This window comes from Manis javanica, chromosome 2, assembly GCF_040802235.1.
Source record: "Manis javanica isolate MJ-LG chromosome 2, MJ_LKY, whole genome shotgun sequence".
NCBI lineage: Eukaryota > Metazoa > Chordata > Mammalia > Pholidota > Manidae > Manis > Manis javanica.
In genome coordinates, this window is record NC_133157.1 from 201,616,316 (window position 1) to 201,637,697 (window position 21,382).

Genomic DNA, 21,382 nt, shown 5'->3' on the forward strand with positions numbered 1-21,382 from the left:
AAAAAGAAACAAAGACAAATGGAAAATAAAAGACTAGATGAGGTACTTAGTGTTAAAGCGGAGCAGATTACCTTAGGAAATATATAGCTACTATATGGTCAAGGTTAAAAGAGATAACATGATTAAGAAAACAAATACCATTTATTGGTTATTTTCTATGCACTAAGTATCCTACTAGGCACTGTAAAGTTAATTCATTCTATTTTCACAACACCCTATGATGAAGATACTACCACTCCCATTTAAAGATGAGCGCATTGATTTACTGAGAGATGACATCACTTGTCCAAGGTCAGGATCCTATTAAGCAGCAGAGCTGGGATTAGAATCAATCCAGACACTCATACATAAAGGGAATTACTGCCTTTGATCATGAATTGACATAAAAGAATGTAATGGAGCATCTGCTGAGGATGATTTTGGATCAAAATACTGTCATCTAAAAAATGCAAGAATAATTTATGTTTGCAATATAGAACCATGTTTAAAAGATGACCTTCAGAGTCTATGATTTAAGTTTGGTTTTAAATGTTCAATTTTTCAGAATGTACTATGTGTTGATGTCCTTGACACATATTCTGTTAAATAACCAGAAGTATGACCATGGGTTGTTGTTTTTTTTAAGTTCAAGAAAGACTTTTTAAAAGAAAGACAAATAATGAACCCAAGTCATTTCCAGGATACAGAGATAAAAGAAGAATCGTCTGAGAAGCAAGGCAAAACTACAGACATCTTTGGAGCACACAAAAGCCACCTTCTTATAAGTGGTTTGAAATGGGTGGAGAAAATTGCCATTCAAAATCAGAACACTGGGCCTTTTCAATGAAGCTCTGCAGCAGTTTTGGTGGGTAAGGCTGGGACTAAGTATTAATTATGTTGTTGGCTCCTCTGCATTCTACTGGGCAAACATAGAGAAGAAATCATTTCTATTAGCATCTATGACAGTCAAGGGTTAAAAAAATGTAATACATAAGATTAGATGGGTAAAACAACATGCCATTACACGTCATTTCTAACATACCCATACCTATTTCTCAACTCAGAAAACCTCTTTTAAAAAAAAGGGAGACTTGGTGAAGGGGGGAGCCTAGTAAACATAACGTTCTGCATGTAACTGTAGATTAATGATAACAAAATAAAATAAAATAAAATAAAATAAAGGGAAAAAGACTTTTAGGGGCCACTCTGTCTTAGCTTCAAATCACAAAACCAAATTTCAACTTAGTCCTCCAAATCTGAAAAAGCTACTTTTATTCCTGAATTTGGAGAATATAGATGGTACCATTCTGAATTAATTTGAACCTCTGATTGCTCTCAGCACACTACTATTACAGAATAGTCAGATTTTTGTTAAGTCATAAGAAGCAAATATGGAAACAGCTTTAGGTGGTTAAAAAAAAAGATGGAAAGAACATCTCGGTGGGAACAAAATCCCCATGAAAGTTGAAACATTCCTTTTCTTACTAAGGCGCCTTCAAAATAATCAACATGTTGACACTTTTATTAGGTAAGTTTCATCTTAAGAGTATTTTATGAACATTAACTACTAACCTCCCCCCCCCCCCACCGTCACCTCTGTGGGGAAGAGAAGTAGTTCCATTTTTCTTATTAGGGAAATCCTGGAATTCAGTGGGAAAATGGGATGGAAACAGAGGCTTCCCCTTGTCTCCTGTCTGGAATTTCCAATCTCTAGCCCACATCAGCAGTCTGAGAGCACACTAGATTTTTAAAGTTGTGAACCAAAATAAACAGTGCATGTTATAATATATTTATAGAAAATGACAATGAAACTACAGCAATAAATAGTCTAAGAGAAATATACATTCCAATGTGGTAAGTTACCAAAAACCTGTAAGCAGGGCTAAGAAAATCTAAAGGATAACTAGAAGAAGAGAAAATCTTTCTTATAGTCTCTTAAGAAAAGATGGGAGAAAAGAGAGATGAAAGAAGGGTGAAAGGAGGCGGTGGGAAGAAGGAAGGAGATCAAACCTCTAAGAAATGCCTCGAATATTATTTTGAATCAGAGAATATTTAAAAGTTGGAGTACTTTTATATTTAACTCAAATGAAATCAAACTGAATTAATATTTTGTAAATTGAATCATAACTCTAATTTTACAAACACTGATAAAGGTAACTTACACAGACCAGAAGAATGTCCCGGCTTTCACCCCTTGCTTGGTGGCTGTAATCCATAGCTAACAGGGAAAATAGAAGAGGCTTATAACATTTTCTCAGTTTTTTCAAAGAAAAAGCTTTAAAAATAAATTAGATCAGCTATCTTATACTTTACCCACACCCCACCATAAATTTCACATTATTTGCAGTGGCTTTTTTTTCACATCTGGAAGTCAGAATCATTATTTCCATAAATGTCATTCAATATGTTCCCTGCACAAGCTTTCAAAAGCTCTGCTGATTCTAGTGGCATTAAAAAAAAAACTCTTATTTCATCTCAAAAGTCTCTTCTGTACCTGTCTTCTGATCATCGTTTTGAATATTTCACTTACACAGCAGAATTCTGCTCATCAAAGGACCCAGAAGTGGACCATATGTTGCCTTTACTATTGAAAGCCTATAGAGGAGAACCCCAGTTTGGCACACAGATGCCAGGATCTTGCAACCTAGCTTTGTCCTGTTTTGTTTTAAACTAGGGAGTGAAAAGGAAAAAAAATTATTTCTTATTCTGAGTTTTTCCCTTGTATCTTTTACTTAGCCTTTTACTAAATGGAATTTTAGGAATAAGTTCCTGGGATAAGTTAGGTGAACCAAGCATTTCACTAAGGCATTTTGAATATCATTTCACGAATAAAAGTTACTACATGAGACAATCCCACCAATGCAGTAAAGATAGCATTGTTATTACTGTAACACTTTTGTATTGTTTTATATTAATCCTTTTTCCATAATGTTAGCTATTGATGCTCCTATCAACTTAATAAAATGCTTAGGAATACTTTGCTCTACCTGAGTACACTGTCAAAGATGTTTAATTTGAAAAATGAGAGCCGTAACTGAGGAATATTTAAATGCACATGGACAAAGTAGGCAACATGTTGAATTTTACAAATAAAGTCATGTAGTTTATAGGGGGTGGGGGGAAACCTCTGAACCTTCTGTTCAGAGGCAGAAGATACAGCAGTTAAGAACTGGAGCTCTGCACCCGGAAAGCTGGTCCTCTAGCAAGTTACTTAAGCTCTCTGTATTTGAGTTTCTTTTAAAATGTAGATAATAGTACTTAGTACATAGGATTATTCTAAGCTTTAATGAGTTAATACATCCTTATAATAGTGGTTTAGCATTTGGTAAACACTTGATTTTAATCTTAATTATTACACAATAATGGAAATAAGTATAATCCAGTTATTCTAGGAACATTAAAAACAGTTTGGGATGGCCAGCGCCCCATTGAACAGAAGAAGAAATCTACTTTAGGAGGCAAGCAAGGAGTGTGGCTTGTTTGTCATAACAACAAAGCAAAAATGGTCTAGGAATTGCAGCCAGCCCCTTTCCTGGTTTTATTGTATCCAGATTTTGAGAATGTCTTACTACTCTAGTGAAAAACGCTGTTTTTTGAGGAAAGGGATAATTTGGAGGTGTGGGACCTATAGGAACTTGACCATGATTTCAGAAGGGTCTGGGACAGCTTTCCTGGGAGAATTCTGCAAGCATTCCGAGGCCCTTCAAATTTCCAGCCCCTAAAATCACAGCTGCCGCAGCTGGCAAGTGAGAACTGGGGCAGGAGAGCATATACTGCACCCTCTCAGCTACATGGAGGTCTGAGTAGCTAGTGGATGTCATCAACATGGGACATGTGGGATCCTCATCCCATTAGGACGGATCTGGATCCTTAAGGATCTCAGATTGCTCTGAGCACCCTTCTGGCATTTGCTCCAGAGTGTCCTTCCAGTTTACCAACAACCTCTGGCATGCCCAGGTGTCCCCAGGCCAACCAGGATTCAAAATGTGCCCTGGAGTTTCACTCATTCTTGTTCCAACGCCACTACTAGCAAGAATATGCACTCAAACTAAGTGCTGGACATCCCACAGGTGCCTCAAAACCACACTAGATCCCCAAGAGACTAGTTTCTCATATTAAGTGATCTATTTTCATATTTATTTTCATTTCAGAGACACAAGCTTAGTGTATTCACATCCAAACGACTTCCTAGAAAATCTAGTGCCTTGATATTTCCAAGGAAGTTGTACAGGGCAATATTTGGCAGATATAAAATGAAAGATCCATCTGCAGTTTTCTAATGGAATTTTTTAGCACAATTTGGTCAAATGAAGACCCTGCACTTTCAAAGTTATACTGTGGAATACATGCTGATGTTGGCATGATCTGGGCAACAGGAAACCCTATGAGTAACTTCTAACTTAGTAACACTCACAGGAAAAGATCACCAGAAGGAGTCTTTGTGGTGGGATAAGGAAAGAGCTCTGGGAGACAGATGACAGAAGTGAGCATGCTAAAATGATCCCAATGGCAAAATCAGGATCATTTGTTCTCTGCTTTCTGTACTTCCCCAAATTTTTATAGTGACAATTAATCTTTTTATATTCAGAAAAAAAATTTAAACATTTGTAAAAAGCAATGTGAACCATGAAGACAATTTAAAGATAGTTTTATTTCTTCTCAAGAAAAGAAACAAAACATTCCTCTCTGCTTCTTGGTAAAAGTCACATTGACCACAGTTTCTAAAAGAAAATTGAGAACATGATCAGAACAGTGCTAAAAGTGAACAAGTAAAAGAATATTTGAGATGAAAAAACATATTTAAAAGTCTTAAACAGAAGAATCCTAGCACTAACAAAGCTGATCTGTCAAGATTTAGCAAATGGTATAAGACTGAAGCATAAAGTTTTTAAGTTAAATTAGATCACAAGCAGCTATAAAAGCTCCTTTGCAGGTCCTATGTATTTATTTCAGAACATGGATGTTAAATCTCATCATTACAGAGGGAAAAAAAAGCACTAAAATGTGGTCTAAAAGAAAAGTGAAAAGCAGCCTCTGGGGCTATAAAGAGAGAGAGAGAGAGAGAGAGAGAGAGAGAGAGAGAGAGAGAGAGAGACCAGTTCCTACTTTCTTGTTAATTCAGAGAAATGTGGATTATTTCGCTAAATTTAAATGTAATAAAAATTTCTTCAGAGACCGGTAAAACAAACTAAAAATAAAAAAAAATAAGTTGCAAAGGTTTGGCCTTCTTGCCTTTAATCTCAATATTTCTTCCATCACTATGTTTTATCTAGAGATGGTTTTCAATATTTGCGTCCTAGAGGCTACATTTTGAAAAGGGGACAGAATAATATTGTGCCTTCTAGATATGTTATCAGAAATTTTTTTTTAAATTTTTTAAAAACCTTTTCCACTGGAACCAGAAGGATTTCAATATGAAATTCAGTACTTTCTCTAATTAGGTAAAGTATGCAGCTGTGGGAGGAGGGGAGAAGTTTTGAAAAAGAAAATAAGCAAAAAACATCTTTCAAAAATCATGAACTATTATTGTAGTTTTTCTACCAGTTCTCTGCAGGAAAATTACTCCTTTGCATTCAAAATTTGAGCACACAGCTAGGACAAATGGAATTCTGGGAAACCAGAGGGCTGGGTAGGGCTCTAACCTCAGCAGGAGTAAGTCAGTCACTGAGATTCAATAGTCAGAACAAATTTAGGATGTGAGCGTTGGAAGTGCAGTGAGGGTTGTGGACCAGTGTGGCTCTTGCCAGGCAGTCAGGCCAGGAGAAGGTGAGTGATGAAGTACAGGCAAACAGGCCTCAGATGGGGATGCAGAGCAGTTTAATCCAAAACACAGCAGTGGGACACCAAAATGTATTCAGGCTCTGGGTTAGGGCCTGAGAATAAAGAGATTAAATTAACTGAAGTCCCTACCTGCATGGAGCCAACAGTCTAAGCAAACATGAATAATTTCAAAACAACAATTACAAAAGAAATTTCTATCAGAATTTCAAACTTATGATAGAAACCACCCAAAAACCTAGCAGAGAGTCCCTGAGCTTAGCCAGGCCTGGGGGAACTTGGTGAAGGTCATGTGGGAACAGATGCTTTAACTGAAACTTGAAAGATAAATAACAGTCTGAAGGGGCTAAATAATAGTAGTGAAGGGGCCATGAGAGCAGAGCCCACCCTAAGTATATTAAGATACAGGAAAAACAGGAAAAAATACAGATTTATAGCAGTATATAGAAAGGAAACAAGAGACTTAGGAAAAGCTAAATTTTTCCCAAAAAGAAAGCAAAGCTTCTCGCTAGCAAAAAGAGAGGTAAGCAATAGCTTGCACTTCCCATTAACCTGTTCCTCTGGCCTGGAAGCTCATTCCTAAGTTAATGTCATCCTTCTCTTCACCGTCTCTACCTTGAACAATTTGAAAGCAACAATAATCAAAAAGGAATCTCATGAAAAAAATATGAGAAATGTAGGATTGTACAGTGGATGACAACTTTAATAGTGCTTTCTGAAGATGAACAAATTAAAAGCAGGCTCAACTTTGCTAAGTGGCTGTCTCAGAGTTTTTTTAAAAGCCTAATGGTGAGATTCAAATTTTCAGAGGGACATTGTACAATTGCCTCATCACATCTTAGACTTTGAACTAAGATGAGTGGTTCTTATTCATCATTTAATCTTATCCCAATGTTATTTAGTGCAATGTCTTCTGTGGTTTAATCACTCAGTAAAAGTAAGTTGAGTCTAATTTAATTACCTAAGACTTTCATAAATATATTCTCCTTCTAATTATATTTCACTGATGATCTTGTGAAATGTACAAGCCACTGAAAGCATGGTATAAATGCTTGAGGAATACTTATTAAAGCTCATTATTTCTTATAGTGTTTATAATTTCTGAAATTTATACTTATAGTACTCTTGTACTATAGTTTCTTACAGTTTCTGTCCACATGCTCTTCCTAAATACCAACTTTCAATAAAATATGTTTTTAAATTATAGCTACGAGGCTCCTTGGAACTGTTATGGTGACCTCTTGCTCAAGAAAATAGAAACACAAATCAGTTTTACTGCAAACCTTGGTCAGCATAGGAAAGGACTAAAGTTGGTCAGATGTGTCAGCTTTGAGAATTAGTGAGGAAACAGGCAAACAGTTGAAACAGAGACTTCATTTCATTGGGCAAGTTAACAGCATTCCCTCTGCTCCATTTCTGCCGAAGTTAATGAATATGCAGACTCATCTTCTGAGTCATGCCAACCCAGAGGAAACCTAATGTCAACACTTGGCTTAAGGTGATCCAATTTGATAAAATTACTATTTATCCCTATATCCTTTGTGGTTCTTCAGGCAAGTTTGCTTCCATGACAAAATTAATATAAAAGCCCAACTAGTAACAATTTAACAGAGCTCTAATTTCAATCCTTTTATTTACACAGAAAATGTTCCTCTATCATAAACATTTTTGGGAAATCCACCCTGTAAACAAATTTCACTGTGCTCATAACTGAGGTCATCAAAGACTTCTGGGAGTCCAACCTGAATAAAGACAGCAGAATCAGAATGTCCACTATGAAGAAATGCTTCTGCAGACATTCAAGAAGTCTTCCAATATTTTTTTAACGAAAAGCCCATATTTAACCTTGATACTGATTGTGCAATATGAAAATTTTTATTACAGATGACCTTTTCTCAAAGAGCACTACCATTTTTTTCTTAAATTCTTTATTTTGCCCATAGAGTACAGTAAACATGTCCAGGTATGAGATCATTTAGGGATGGTAGACACATGCCCACACCTCCTGCCTTGGTAGACTGCATGAAGGTGTCAGCCCCCCTCCCTAACCAGCGCTCCAGGGAGCCACGGCCTCCAGAGTTGACGTGAGATGGAGACATCTGCTGTCCATCTCCTATGTGTCTCAAAGTGACTGTGTGCACTAGGATTATGTTCCTATAGGGATTCTGCTCCTTCTCCCCAGGGTCATGTGCACTTAGCTCAGTGGTGCACACCCAGCAACCATGGCTTTGGGGTGCTGCTTTGCTCAAGTACTTAACCACACACAGAGTCACAGGAGAAATGATGCACAGAAGGCCACCTTCATGCCCTTTCACTTTCGGCCCAACTACTTGATCTGAAGTAAACAGAATTTCTTTCAAAGCATTAATTTACTGGTCCAGAATTAAGGTAGGATTCCACTTATCACATGTAACTTACAAATTTTTTTTAATGGATTCAACAAAAGAATTCATGAATTTACTGTGGGTTTCACTGAGCTCCTTTTTTTCAGCAGATTTCCCTGTTTTTGTTCATAGGGCACTTGGACCAAAATTTTGGTGTAGTCAAAATCATTCACTTCTCTTTGTCACTGTACCTCAAATCTAGTAAGTCAATTAGATATGACTATTTCATATTTAAAATGTTTCTGAATTTCATCCCATGTCACCATTCTTACCACTATCATCCTAATGAAGACACATCATCTCATACTTTTATAATTAGGAACTCACATAAACACACAAATGAACATGTATATATATGCACATTATATATCTTGTGCATATGCATACATGCACATTACATACATGCACATGTATATATGCATACACATACATGTTATATACCCATATACACAGATACACATGCATATCATATTCACACATGAACGCATGTAAATTATATACACACATATGTATATACAATATCAAAGGACAGAAACATTGCCAAGCATGAGGAAACTATATGTATATTTTTCACAGGTAACACATTTTGGGATGAAATGTTTGAATCCACAGACACACAAAAAAAGCGAAACTTACCGGTTGACCTCCCCACCATCTGTGATTAAATTTCTCTCGCCCTCGAAGATGGAAAGTGGCATCAAACACAGGATCATACATTGAATTGCCAACAATTCCATGTGATTCTGGATACAGCCCCTTTGTGTAAAAGAATACTATTGTTAAAATGACATATAATCCAGATACTAATTCTATCACAAATTTTCTTATCATGAAGGGTTTAAAAGCAGTATTTGATTTTTAAATTTATATAAGATACATTTAACCTTTATATATGAGTAAACACTAATTATAAGCCAGCTGGGAAACTTACCATGATTATAAGAAATTTAATGTTTGTTTTTTACCTGTTATAATTTAATAAGGTGACAATAATTTTTACTAGGATAAATGAGTTTATAGGTTGAAATTTATATTTGTGCCTCCAAAAAAGTTTCTATTTCTTAATATACTTTGCCTTTTTCCTAAGTTCTATTTCTATCCATCAGAAAATTAAAAATAAAATAAATAGGCAAATTGTGATCTTAAGAAGAAGTAAAGTAGAATTAGGAGTATCTGAAAATTAAAACATAGCAGCCCTGAAATCAACACTTTTACATAGAAAAATTCAGAAAATAAATAGATCCTGTGGTATTTGAGAGAGGCTTACTGTCTGTGTTCAGACAGAACTGCACCTGAAAAAGGTCTCAGGTTTTAAGGTTGTAATGAAGTTTGGTTACCCCCAAAATTGTAAAAGGCATTTACTGTGAACTGATGCAGATAAGATAGAAAGCAGAAAGATTTTCTTTGAACACTAAAGAACATGTTTCTAAAATCTCCCTTCAAGTCACTTCAGGATGAAATCAGTCCTTTAAATCTATAGCATTTGAAAAAATACTTACAGTGGCCAAAGTGTATAAGTTAGGGAAAGTTTTTGTGGGGTACACCGGCCTCATGTAGGGAGAGTGTGTGCCACAAGACCCTGCAAACAGGATTTCTGATATTAGAACAAGAGAGCCACCAGGAATCACTTCACATATGGAAATCCATTCTATAAACTATCAAAGACATGTGTCACCTTCACTTTTGTATTTCAAATAATAAAACATTTAAAGCCATGTGTTCATCCATCTCAAAACCCACAGTCACTGTGCAGACCATGAGATGAGAACACAGTATGAAAACGACTTACTTAGTTTTTCAATGTTAGGCATGACCTTGCTGCCTTTCTTCATGTACGATGCACGGAAACCATCCACAGAGAAGATGATTAAAGGAGGGCGAACAAACCTTAAACAGTGACACATGAAGCTTTAGAAAAATAATTGCCACAGAGTTTCCATTATGCCTAGTCATTCCCAATAACTGGCACCAAGATGAAACATCTCAGTTCCAAGATGAAACTTCAAGTTAGGGTATCTGTACATGCCTGGGCTTCCAGCCACATTACATTGTGGTGACCAAAGTCTAGAGGAAAATAACCAGGGTCATATGTCCAGGGAAGAGGCTGGACTTCAGATTTTCTCTGATGTACTTTCTCCACTGCTGCCTCTCATGCTGCAAACCAGGTTTTTCACAAGGTGAAAAGTTGATATACTTTCCTAGAATAAATATTCTCCCATTTGCTACTTGGAAAACTCATATTCATTCTTTAAAACCCAGCTCAGCATTTCCTCTTCTAAGATGTTAGTTGCTCATGCTTGTGAATTCCTTTAAGACATTAATTCACATATATATTACATTATATTACATTACATTATATTATATTATATTATATTATATATCATATTATATTATATTAATGATCTATTAACATGTTTATCTTCTTTACTAGTTTCAGAACACAGTTTGTGCCTTATCCATCTTTCTTCTTTGTGGACCCTAGTAGGGCTTCAGTAAATATTTATCAAATACATGAATCAATGAATGAGCATGAAATTGTTATACACAGCAAGCCTGTCACTAGAACTAAGCACTTATAAAAAAAATTCTTCTAGGTTTAATTATGAAATAATTTTAAAAATAATTTAAGAATTTTAAAGATCTTTAAAAAGTTAACCAATAAATGATGAGACGATCTATCTAAGGTAGGATCGGATGAAAATAGGCCTGTTGTTGTATTGTAAAGATTTTGGTTGTTCAATGAGACTTGAGAATGCTAAGCCATGTGCAAAATTTTTTCCAATAGTTTAAAGATAATTCAGCAAGTATAGGCTTAAGTATATTTGAAGCCACATAATAAATAAGACATATTTTAAATGTCATATGTAAAGCACTTAGAGTAATACTACATAAGTTTCATAGTATCATTACTACTATCATTTTAAAAAGCTTCTACTACATAGACTGCTTTTCTCATTTTCGATAGAAGTTACTGCCATTCCATTCTAAAAGTTCATACATGTTAAAAAGAAGACAGAAATAAAGACAATATCTAAATACTTGGATGTTGTGTCCCAGGCTGTGCTGCCTACAACAAAAATACCTCCAAACAAATGCATTAATGAAAACTTATTTGTTGAAAATTTATTTTCTGCCAGGCATGTTAAGGGTTCATGAATTTTCAACAGTTTCCTATCAGGCATAATAAAGGCCGTATGCTGGTCACACTTGAGCTATGGGGTGTCACTCAAGTTTGGCTTTACCCCAGCAAAACAGTGCTTCAGTGGTTTGTCATGTTTCTGCAGCATCTGGTCAGAGTTACCATCTTGGAGGATATTTTTGAGAAGTTCTATAGTCTTCCCTTCTCCCTCTGAACAAAGGCAAAAACAGTATTCAGGACAAAACACTGAAAAAATAAGTCACTACTTGAAATGATTCTCTCTTCTTCAGTGATATTTAGATACACTTTGTACAATCATCAGCTGAGATGGAATCGACAGGATATTAAGTCTCAGAGAGGTGTGGAGGTGATAGGACAATTTTGTTTTTAATCACTACTTCAAGATGTACATTTTAGCTTTTGACTGGTCAGTTATTCATAAGTACTCATAAATTTGCCATATAACAGGATTTGTTTTACATTGTTCCATCCGTATCTTATGATACCATTTCACCAAATACATAAAATTTCATAATATTCATAAAATACACTTACCCTGCAGGGCATTCAGGGGCCTTTATTTCCTCACAGTCGTCATCTACCCAGTGTGACTCTCCTATCAGGAAAAATGGGTAAATGTATTGGCAAATCTAATTACAAATGCCATCCAGACTTTGAAAACTCCAGTTCCAGGACCTGTGTCCTGTGTGATACTTGTTGCTGAGGGGACACCATCTGAAAAGAAATTCTGAAATCAAGTCTAGTGTCTGGTTGGGCTTACTAAAGTATACCCATACATGATAGGAAAGCTAAGATTTAATAACCCCAAGTGGTGTTTATGCAAGTTTTCTGAGCCTAAATGGTTTGTAGATTAAAAACATCAGTGGCGTCAGTGAACAAAATTTCATGTTTGTTTCCCTCCAGAAATAAACTGTTTGGTCATTAGATGGAACATTCCTTTCTCTGCCACTGAACATTCATTCTCAAAGCCATAGAAAGCATGACACAACTTCCCTTCAGTTAGGGAGAACGGTTTAGAATACTCAGGGATAATAGATAGAAGATGGCAATGGAGAGATTATTTGCCGATGGATCTGTGCCCAGCCCTTGAATTTAGGGATAACAACTAATGCTGTCTTTCACTTTTGTCTTCCACAAAGATCTGAGAGCATAACCCTATGTCTTTCCTAGCTACCCCTTCCACATATAGAGAACAGAAAAGAGCCCAGATATTTTTAAATGAGGAGAAATTTCTCCAAAATTTCTTTTGGAGAAAATGAAGACTATCAAAAGGCATTTGCCTTAAACTGTCCTAAAACAAACAGGAATCATGTGTCTTGAATACAGGTAAAATTTGTGACCAAGACTTTGGAGAAATTGTTCCCAGGTAAAGAGCACTGGGAAACTCACTGGTCAGTAAGAATCTGACTACTAACAACGGTGTCAGCTCTTTTAAATGGGGGAGATTTACCACACGTGTAATAACTCAGGGCACACATACGGGCCTCAGGAAAGAACTACAACTATGATTTTAAACCAGCCAAAGCCAATGTTTAATGATTCAATGACCAATGACTGGACCTTTTCTTTATTTTCTATTCTAATAGCCTTTGTGGCTTATTGGTACATTTACTACAGAGGGAAATAAAAAGGGAAAGGAAATAAGTTCTCAATCAATTTTGTTTTATTAATAGTTACAATCATTGTGTGGGTAGGGAAACTTTCCAAACACAGGATGAAAGTAATAACCTCTTGCCACAACTGAACACTACATATTTCAGAACTAATTTGCTTTTTCCTTGAAATCTTTGAACAGAAACTCTTCTTAAATGTCCCATGTCACAGCTAGAAAGAAGGACTTAATTTGGATTCTAAATAGTGACTTGCAAACTTTACATAGAAATTCTTGGATTTCCATTAATTTCTATAAGGGGGTACCATGGCAACTTAAACTCCTGAAAGACAGACACTGCACCTTCTGTATTTCCAGGATTCTACTGACTAGTACTTATTATTGGAATTCAACCATCATGTTCTACAATCAACCATACAAAGTCAGCACAAGTGCATACATGGCTTGGGGGGATAACAGGAGCTGTTGGTACCCTGACCCTCTTTACGAGCAGATACCCTGATCTCCAGGCTGCTGCCAGTGCCTTGGATGACAGCTTACATCCAGTGGGTACGAAAGCCATGCCCCCTTGCCTTGAGGGTAAGAACTCTGGGATTTACTTTTCAGAGCCCCCAGCAGAGCAGGCCAGGTTGACACCTCACCTGAGACCACACCCTTGCTTGCCTCCTCCTACCCTCACCTTCCGTGCTATTCACACGGTTTTCCTGCGAATCATTCCCTCGATAAGTTTCATGTATGGAATTCCTATCTCAGGCTCTGCTTCTGGGAAACCTGACCTAAAACCAAGACAGGAACTTTAGGAATCTCTTCATTATCATGCTTCTATCTAATTATGGAATTTGGGGTTATTTCCTTGTTATTTCGGATCAGTGAACTGCAGGGAAGCAAAACTTAGAAGCACAATGAGAAACTCAAAAGCACAATTCATTCCCTCCTCCCAAACCCAAGGTGTTACATCCGCCACATTCAAGATCTCTTGGAGCATCTCCAGGTTTTATTCTTTTAAAGCTCACATCCCTCCAAGGAAACACGTACCTTTGCAGACCACCTGGTAATTGGTACAGCAGTCTCCCCTGGCCAGGCAGTCCTCGGAGCAGTGACAGGCGTTGTCTTCATTTCTTACTTCTCCACATCTGTCCTTCGTACACTCCCAGCCGCCAGCTGAAATTGGCACAATAAAACACTTTAACTGCTTCACACAAACCAAATAAAAGAGGCCACAACTGCTTACAAGGGTTGCCAACAAAAAGAGCTAAAATCCCACATCATTTAATCTGCTTGTGAAATTAGAGTTGGCCTGAGGCCTAGATGATATTTGGAGGATTTACAAACAGGATGAATTCCTAATTTTTCAAGTCAAAGTACAAAGCCAAACGAAATTGGGTTCCTTTGGAAAAATGGAATCCTTCCTTTGTGCAAACGGTCCTACATGATCCAATAAAACGCATGGTATCTAAGGTTTGGGATAGGAGAATCTAGTATCATAGCCTTATCGCTATAGTTGGACTCTTTTTATTTCCCAAAGTAGCTCTACTCCACTTTAAGCACCTTGATTTAAATACAAATGTCAGTGTAACTAGATGGCCTCTATCTGCTACAAGACACACCAGGACGTAATAGTCCTAAGCAGATATAAAGAGTATAAAGGGATGTTACAAACACATGCAGTTCCAACCGTTGACCAAAATGTGATCCTACCTACAATGAGAAGTCAGAGCCCCTATTTTCAAGGAGGCCAAGAGACAGGTTACAGATTTCTGTCTAAGCATGCTTAATTGAGAGCTCAACTCTGCCAAGAGGATATATTCAGAAAAGTAATATTCATTTTAAAGAGAGTGTTATACTTTTGTTTGACTTTTCATCCACTAGACTGTAATGTAAGCTCCGTGGCAGGAAAAATTCCATCTCTCTTTTCACCATTGTATCTCCAGTGGCTGAGAGTGTGCCTGGCACATGCTAGGTGTCTCATGAGCATTTATTAAATTTAACTGAAAATTACCATGAAAATAAAATGTTTCTTTAAATTCATGATTGTTGATTTGAGTAATTTCATCGTTAATTCATTTATTCAATAAATACTTGTACTATGTTTCCCATGTTCTAGGTGCTAGAGAGGTCATAAAGAACAAGAGAGACAAGGCCCTGCCTTGATGGGGATTGAGAAAGAAAGACCATAAGCAAGTAAACCGGTACACATAATAATTTCAGCTTATGCTAGGTGCTGTGAAGGAAATAACAGCATGGCATTGATAGAGAGCAACCGTGTGGGAGGGAGGTCATACTTGACACAGAAGGATCAAGGCATGGGTTCTCTGAGCGAAAGAACACTTCAGACCTTCATCTCTTAAAATACGTCATTAAATGGAAGGCAATGATTTTGCAAAGTAATGCTGAGCCTTGGTAATATTCTACAAAGACATGCTATTGTTAAGTGAATAAGTGGATAAATATTAGTTGCCATGCTAGAAAACCATGCAACTACTGCTTAATGTAAATACTTTTAGAATTACTTTTGCATCCTGATTCCATTCTCTGACTTTTTAAAATCCCTTTCTTCCATTGACTTTTCTTCCCAAGCAGATTAAATGCCTGGAATTCCTTTATCCAGAACCTACTATTCCCAATGGCTAGCAATTTTCCAAGATTACTTTGAAGAGACTATGGGATTTCTTCCCAATTCAAGGATAATCCTACGAACCAATATACTTTTATTCCTCCCACATTTCCATAAGAAAAACCTTTTGCTTACAAAACAGCATCACTATTAATAAGCTAGATTTATTAAAGAACTACTGACTTCATATGAGAATGGAATTTTTAAAATTTGGGGTTCAGAGTGAACTACTGTGTAAGTAAGGTATGAATCAGTCTGCAATTTTCAAAGCAAACATGGGAATAAACATAAAAAAATTAAGCTTTATTGGGTAATAAGAAAGTTGCCTATCACATCAGAAAAAAAGATACTTCTTAATGAAAATATCAATTTTTAAAATGAGAATATGCTGAAAAGGGAGTGGTGAAAGGCACTTGTGCCCTTTGAGAGAAATAAAAAACTTTGAGAAGCATAATTCTGTAATATATATTGAAACTTTAAAAATGCACATACACTTTATTCACAAAATCCCACCCTGAGGAATTTATCTTAAAGAAAATAGACAAGAAATATGAATATGCATGAACAATATTCACTGATACATTGTTCATAAGGCCAACCTTGGAAAAAATATAAATGTCAATCACTCAGTGAAATAGGTTGCATCTGTTCAATGAAATGCTATGTGAGCATTCAAAAGGATATGTATGAAGTCATATAAACAGAGACACACCCTCTCACAAATACACACACACACACACACACACACACACACAGTTATATAAATATACCTACACACATACATTCTAAACACCCACACAAAGGGGTCAGTTTACACTGAATATGCTTCTCTCTAGAGAGTGCTGTGTCAGCACAGTAGAATCTCAGAGACTTGTTTTCTCCTTCAACCTTTTGTTATTATTTGATATTTTATTCTTCCACATATGGCATATGTTATCTTTGTACACAGGGAAATAAGCTACTCTAAAAATATTATCATAGCCCATATTTATTAACCCTGGGAAGAAAGGCATGAGCTATATTCCTAGAACTAAGCTAGAGTCAGGAATCTATTGCCTTTTGCAAGGATCTGTGCAATTAGGATCTGGAGGGCTGAGATGAGAGGTCAGGGACAAGATACTCGAGGTGAAGAGGAAACATAAAATGTTAGTTCCTCAGTGCCAAGCAAACACAGACTGCTGGTTTGAAATAATGTTTTAGAGCCAAAGAACTCTGCTAGGACATCTGTTCCATCCATATATTCAGTTTATGAGATTCTCAGCATTTAAGTCTGCAGACCTACAGCTAAGGAACCTGGGAGAAATTCCAAGGGAAAGTAACAAGAAAAATGGCTAAAAGTTTGAAAAATGTGTTATACAAAATCCAGCCTAATAAAACTCTTCTTATTTGGGGTGGAAAACAAACAAATCAGAATTCGTAAGGGAGTTGATGTCTGTTTTCACATAAATCAAGGGCTGTTTCTTTAGCAAAGGAGAATGATGTCTCTGTTTTATATCATTAGAAAGATAGGGCTAATATCAGTGATAATATGAGTTAGATTTTTGAAAGAATCATCTAAGCAGAAAAGTCCAAAATAAAGTCATAACTTGTCAGGGGAGCTGGAGAATCTGCATCTAGTGGTCTGAAGGACAGGGCCAATGGCAACTTTTGTCAGAGAATTTGAATGGGCTGCTGCTCAGAGGCTTGGTGGAGAGCCTGCAAGTTCCAAAATCCTACCTGCAGTGTTGGGCTTTAGAAACAGAAGAGGCACAATGGCAAAATTTCTCCAAAGGTGCTTCTTCTCATGTCATCCACATTCATTCAGAAGCCTGTATATTCTACTGAGTGTTCCCATATAGAAGAAATGTAAAGAAAGGTCAGAAGGCTGTAGAGGAAAATTTTAGAGCTACCTGGAGCATGCAACCCCAAGCAGAATTCCAGAACAATTTTCCATTTGGCACAGATAATGGGGGATGACAACAGGATAGACCCATAGTCACTCTATGATAACATGAAATAAATTGTAGAAACTGGGCAGGCAAGGAAAAAAAAAAATTCAAATTAAAGCAACTCTACCCCCGCCCCCAAAACTTAAAGAATATGCACAATTTCAGCCCATGTTCCCTAGCAGTGAATGGGGGAATTGACAACATGAGACAGAAACCATACAGATGAAAATAAAGCCTGGCCACAGATACTTCTGAAACCAACAGATAATGACTGCAGCTGCAAAGAGCCTTTTCTCGGTGGGCCTTGTGTGGAGGCGACAGTCACACAGCGTGTGTTCATACTACGACGAATGATCCATTATTCAAGAAACAAAACTAAACCCCACATTTGGTCTGTCCAAAGCAGGATGGCAATGCCAGGGTGTAAAACAGCAGGGGAGCCTTAGCATCTAATCAAGGCCAGAGAGGACTCAAAAGTTACATACCTGTCTTCAAACAAAGCTCATCGAAGTCATGGCAGCAACTGCTGTAGCTTTTACACAGGTTATCACACCGACAATCAGGGGGTCCAATGTCTTGAAGTTCAAAGCATCTGCCCTTGCAAGATCCAGAGATGTTGGTCCAGGGGGAGTCTGATAACACTGCAAGATACAAAAGACGAAGGCAATGGGCTTGGGAAATGGGTCATCTCACCATGGAGGGGAGGCGCTGGGAGGCAGGGCAGTGAGGTGGGGCAGGCACCATTGGGCCGAGCAGCCTGACTCCATCACTGCTATGGCCAAGCTTCCTTGTGCCAGTTTCCTTATCTATAAAGTGGTGGGATTAATAAAGTAACTCAAGGTTAGGATGAGAATTAAATGAAACAATCCATGCAAAACACTTAGCAGGTCGTCACACGTAGAAAGTGTAACACTGCAGTGGGGTATGGGTGGGGACTTGATAATATGGTAAACGTGGTAACCACATTGTTTTTTCATGTGAAACATTCATAAGAGTGTATATCAATCATACCTTAATAAAAAAGAAAAAAGAAAAAAAGAAAAGTGTCACAACTGTTGGCTGTTTTTTATATTACTATTTACAATTCTTATTAGTACACATCTGTAAGGGTTAGAACCTGTGTGGATGTTAATGACGCCAAAAGAGAACAGAACTTTAATGTACACACTTAGAAACAAGAGTTCAAATTTTATTTAAAAATTTAAAAATCCATAGCTTTTTGTAAGGAAAACTGAGGCTAGATGTTCTAAGAATAGGCTGAATATACTTGGAGGATCTCTTCAGGCCTTTAAATCTATACCTATAGCTAGAGTTACACAAACACAAACTCCACAATCTTGGCTTGTCAAAAATAAATCCTCTTCTATGATTTTCATATGATATAACTGTATATCTGGAAATCTCAAGAATCCACTAAAAATTTGGAAAAAGAAAAGAATTCAGTGAGGTGAAAATTCCACAAATTTGTAAGATACAGGCAACATAAGTTCAAAACTTAAATGAAGTTCCATTTATCGTAGTACGTAAAAGATAAAATACCTAGATATAAATTTAATATGACATGTATAGAATCTACATGAAGAACACATTAAAACTCTATAAAATGATATTTTAAATATTTCAGTAAATGGGAAGACATGCCATCTTGGAGGTAAAAATATAAAAATATCAGTTCTTCCTCAATAAACTAAAGATGTAATGCAATCATGATAAAAATATAAAGAGGATTTCTCAAAACTTGAGAGGATATTAAAAATTTATCAAAAAACAAATATATGAAAATAAAAAAAGCTAAAAAGGAAGTATAATTTGGTGAAGACTATCTAGTAAAATACATTCTGAAGTTAAGTAATAAAAAGAGCTTTGTACTAGAAAATGAGTAGATCAGTGTTCGGAATGGGGGTGAGAAATAGGGCCAAACATGTGAGAATTCATTATATGAGGAAAGTAGCATTTTAAATCAGAGGAAGAAAGGAGGATTAATCAGTAAATGAAATAGAATTTAATCTGTAAGTAGTGCTGGAAAACTGACTACCTGGAAAAAATTAAGCCGGATCCTCATCCTAGCTTACAAAATAATTCATTTCTAATGGATAGAAAAATACAAGCCATGCCATAGCCATACCTGTTGCTAGGAATGAAAATTTTGTAAAATAGAACACAATTTGAAAATATCTATCAACATTTTAGAATTCACAAGAATCTTTCACCCAGACATTCTATTACTAGGAATTTATCTCTCATATATATTTATAAAAGTTTGCCAAGATATGTACAAGAAAGAATCACTATATCCATAAATAGAATGTTGCCCAGCCCTTTAAAAGAATGGATCAGAGCTGTGTAGGCTAATATGGACACCTCTACAAAATATATAAACAAGTTTTTCTTAAGGAGCAAAGTACAGAAGAGTGTTACAGTGCTAAATATTATACATTATATGTTTAAAATAAAGACAAAGAGAACCATAAGGGTAGGGATAACTATAAAAATAAAAACAGTGCCAGAGCTTGCTGAGAAAGAGGGTGGGGCAGAGGCATTCAGAAAAGGTGCAGGTGAGCATAACTTTTTAACAGTGCAGGTGTGACTGACCTCTTTTTTCCCCTGTAAGAAACTCTACAGGAATTACATTTGGGCAAATGAGTGAGAAAGAAGCAAAAAGACTTTTTTACCTTTCTGTAGTTTGAAACTTCTAACAATTCACAAATGTTTTATTTGCTTGCTCACTTCTCTCTCTCATGTATATAACATATATGTGCATGTTCACATATGTGTATAAAGTATATATTATACATTACACAAAAATATGCTAAAAAATGTTACTTGTGACAAGTTATTTGTAATTTTACTTCCTTATTTTACATTTATGAACTTTTCATTTTTTTATCATTAACCATGCATTTTTTTGATTGAAGTATCATTGATATACAATCTTACATTGGTTTCAAGTATACAACACAGTGGTTCAACAGTTACCCATGTTATTAAATCCTCACCCCCATAAGTGCAGTTACTATATGTCAACATAGAAAGATGTTACAGAATCACTGGCTATATTCTCCATAGCATGCATTACTTTTAAAATCAAGAAAATACAAGAAGCAGGAGGTGATCAGATGAGGTGACATTTCTAGGTTTACCAAAGTGATTAATCTGAACATCCTGCTCATCCGTAGTCCTTTGTACTCTTTAAAGTCCAAGTCACCCAATCCTAGCCTTTATGGCATCAGATCAGCTCAACTAAAGCAAACAGATTCACTAGACCATGAGATGTGAAATGCTTTTGCATGGTTGATTCTAGGCTGTTGCAATACATACAAAGCACACCAGTTCAGTTTAGGAAATAATGTCAGGTTTCCAATGCAGTGCCTCACCTCTGGTTCAAAAACCACATTTTTCTATTGACTTTGGCCGAACTATCAATGCATACTGGACCCTAAGAAACTATGGAGGGGTGGTGGGTGTTGAGAAGTGAAAAGAAGAAAGAAAAACAAAGAAAGTTCTATAAAATAAAGATAAGGAAAATGCTTATAACTGGATTACTCTTTTTTTAAGGGTAGTGTTTAGACAGAATCATTCCAACAGCCATCTAATAAATTGTGAATAGGATTCACTGCTGTGAGCTGCAGACATAAGTATGCTTAGCTATGCTTATGCTGCAATAATAGGAAGAGACCCAAAGGCACATTGGTTGTAGTTGTTTACTTGGTGGGTCTGTCTCTTTTCATGGTGGCCCAGTCTACATTTGAAAGTCTCCTCTACTCATGCCCTTTGCTTTCTTCTCATCTTAATCTCTTCTCTATTTCTTTCTTTACTTTCAAAATATCTGTATGATTTTTCAGTCATTTTAAACCTTTTCTCGCCATTCTATCAACATGATTTTTACTATTTTTTTGCAATATTGATTATTCTCAACTTTGTTTTTGA

The 21,382-nt window shown here is 36.4% G+C and overlaps 1 protein-coding gene across 10 annotated transcripts in view; it reads right to left on the reverse strand.

Moving 5' to 3' along the window:
- The window catches only part of ENPP2 (ectonucleotide pyrophosphatase/phosphodiesterase 2), a 100,652-nt gene that overhangs the window by 45,842 nt on the left and 33,428 nt on the right, over positions 1-21,382 (reverse strand). For all 10 annotated transcript variants that reach the window (XM_037010853.2, XM_037010848.2, XM_037010850.2 and 7 more), the window contains exons 3-9: positions 17,941-18,096; positions 13,949-14,074; positions 11,836-11,896; positions 9,931-10,028; positions 9,641-9,720; positions 8,778-8,897; positions 2,142-2,197 (exon numbers count right to left, since the gene is read on the reverse strand). In XM_037010853.2, the coding sequence (XP_036866748.1) occupies positions 2,142-2,197; positions 8,778-8,897; positions 9,641-9,720; positions 9,931-10,028; positions 11,836-11,896; positions 13,949-14,074; positions 17,941-18,096 (697 nt within the window). The remainder of the gene's footprint in view (positions 1-2,141; positions 2,198-8,777; positions 8,898-9,640; positions 9,721-9,930; positions 10,029-11,835; positions 11,897-13,948; positions 14,075-17,940; positions 18,097-21,382) is intronic.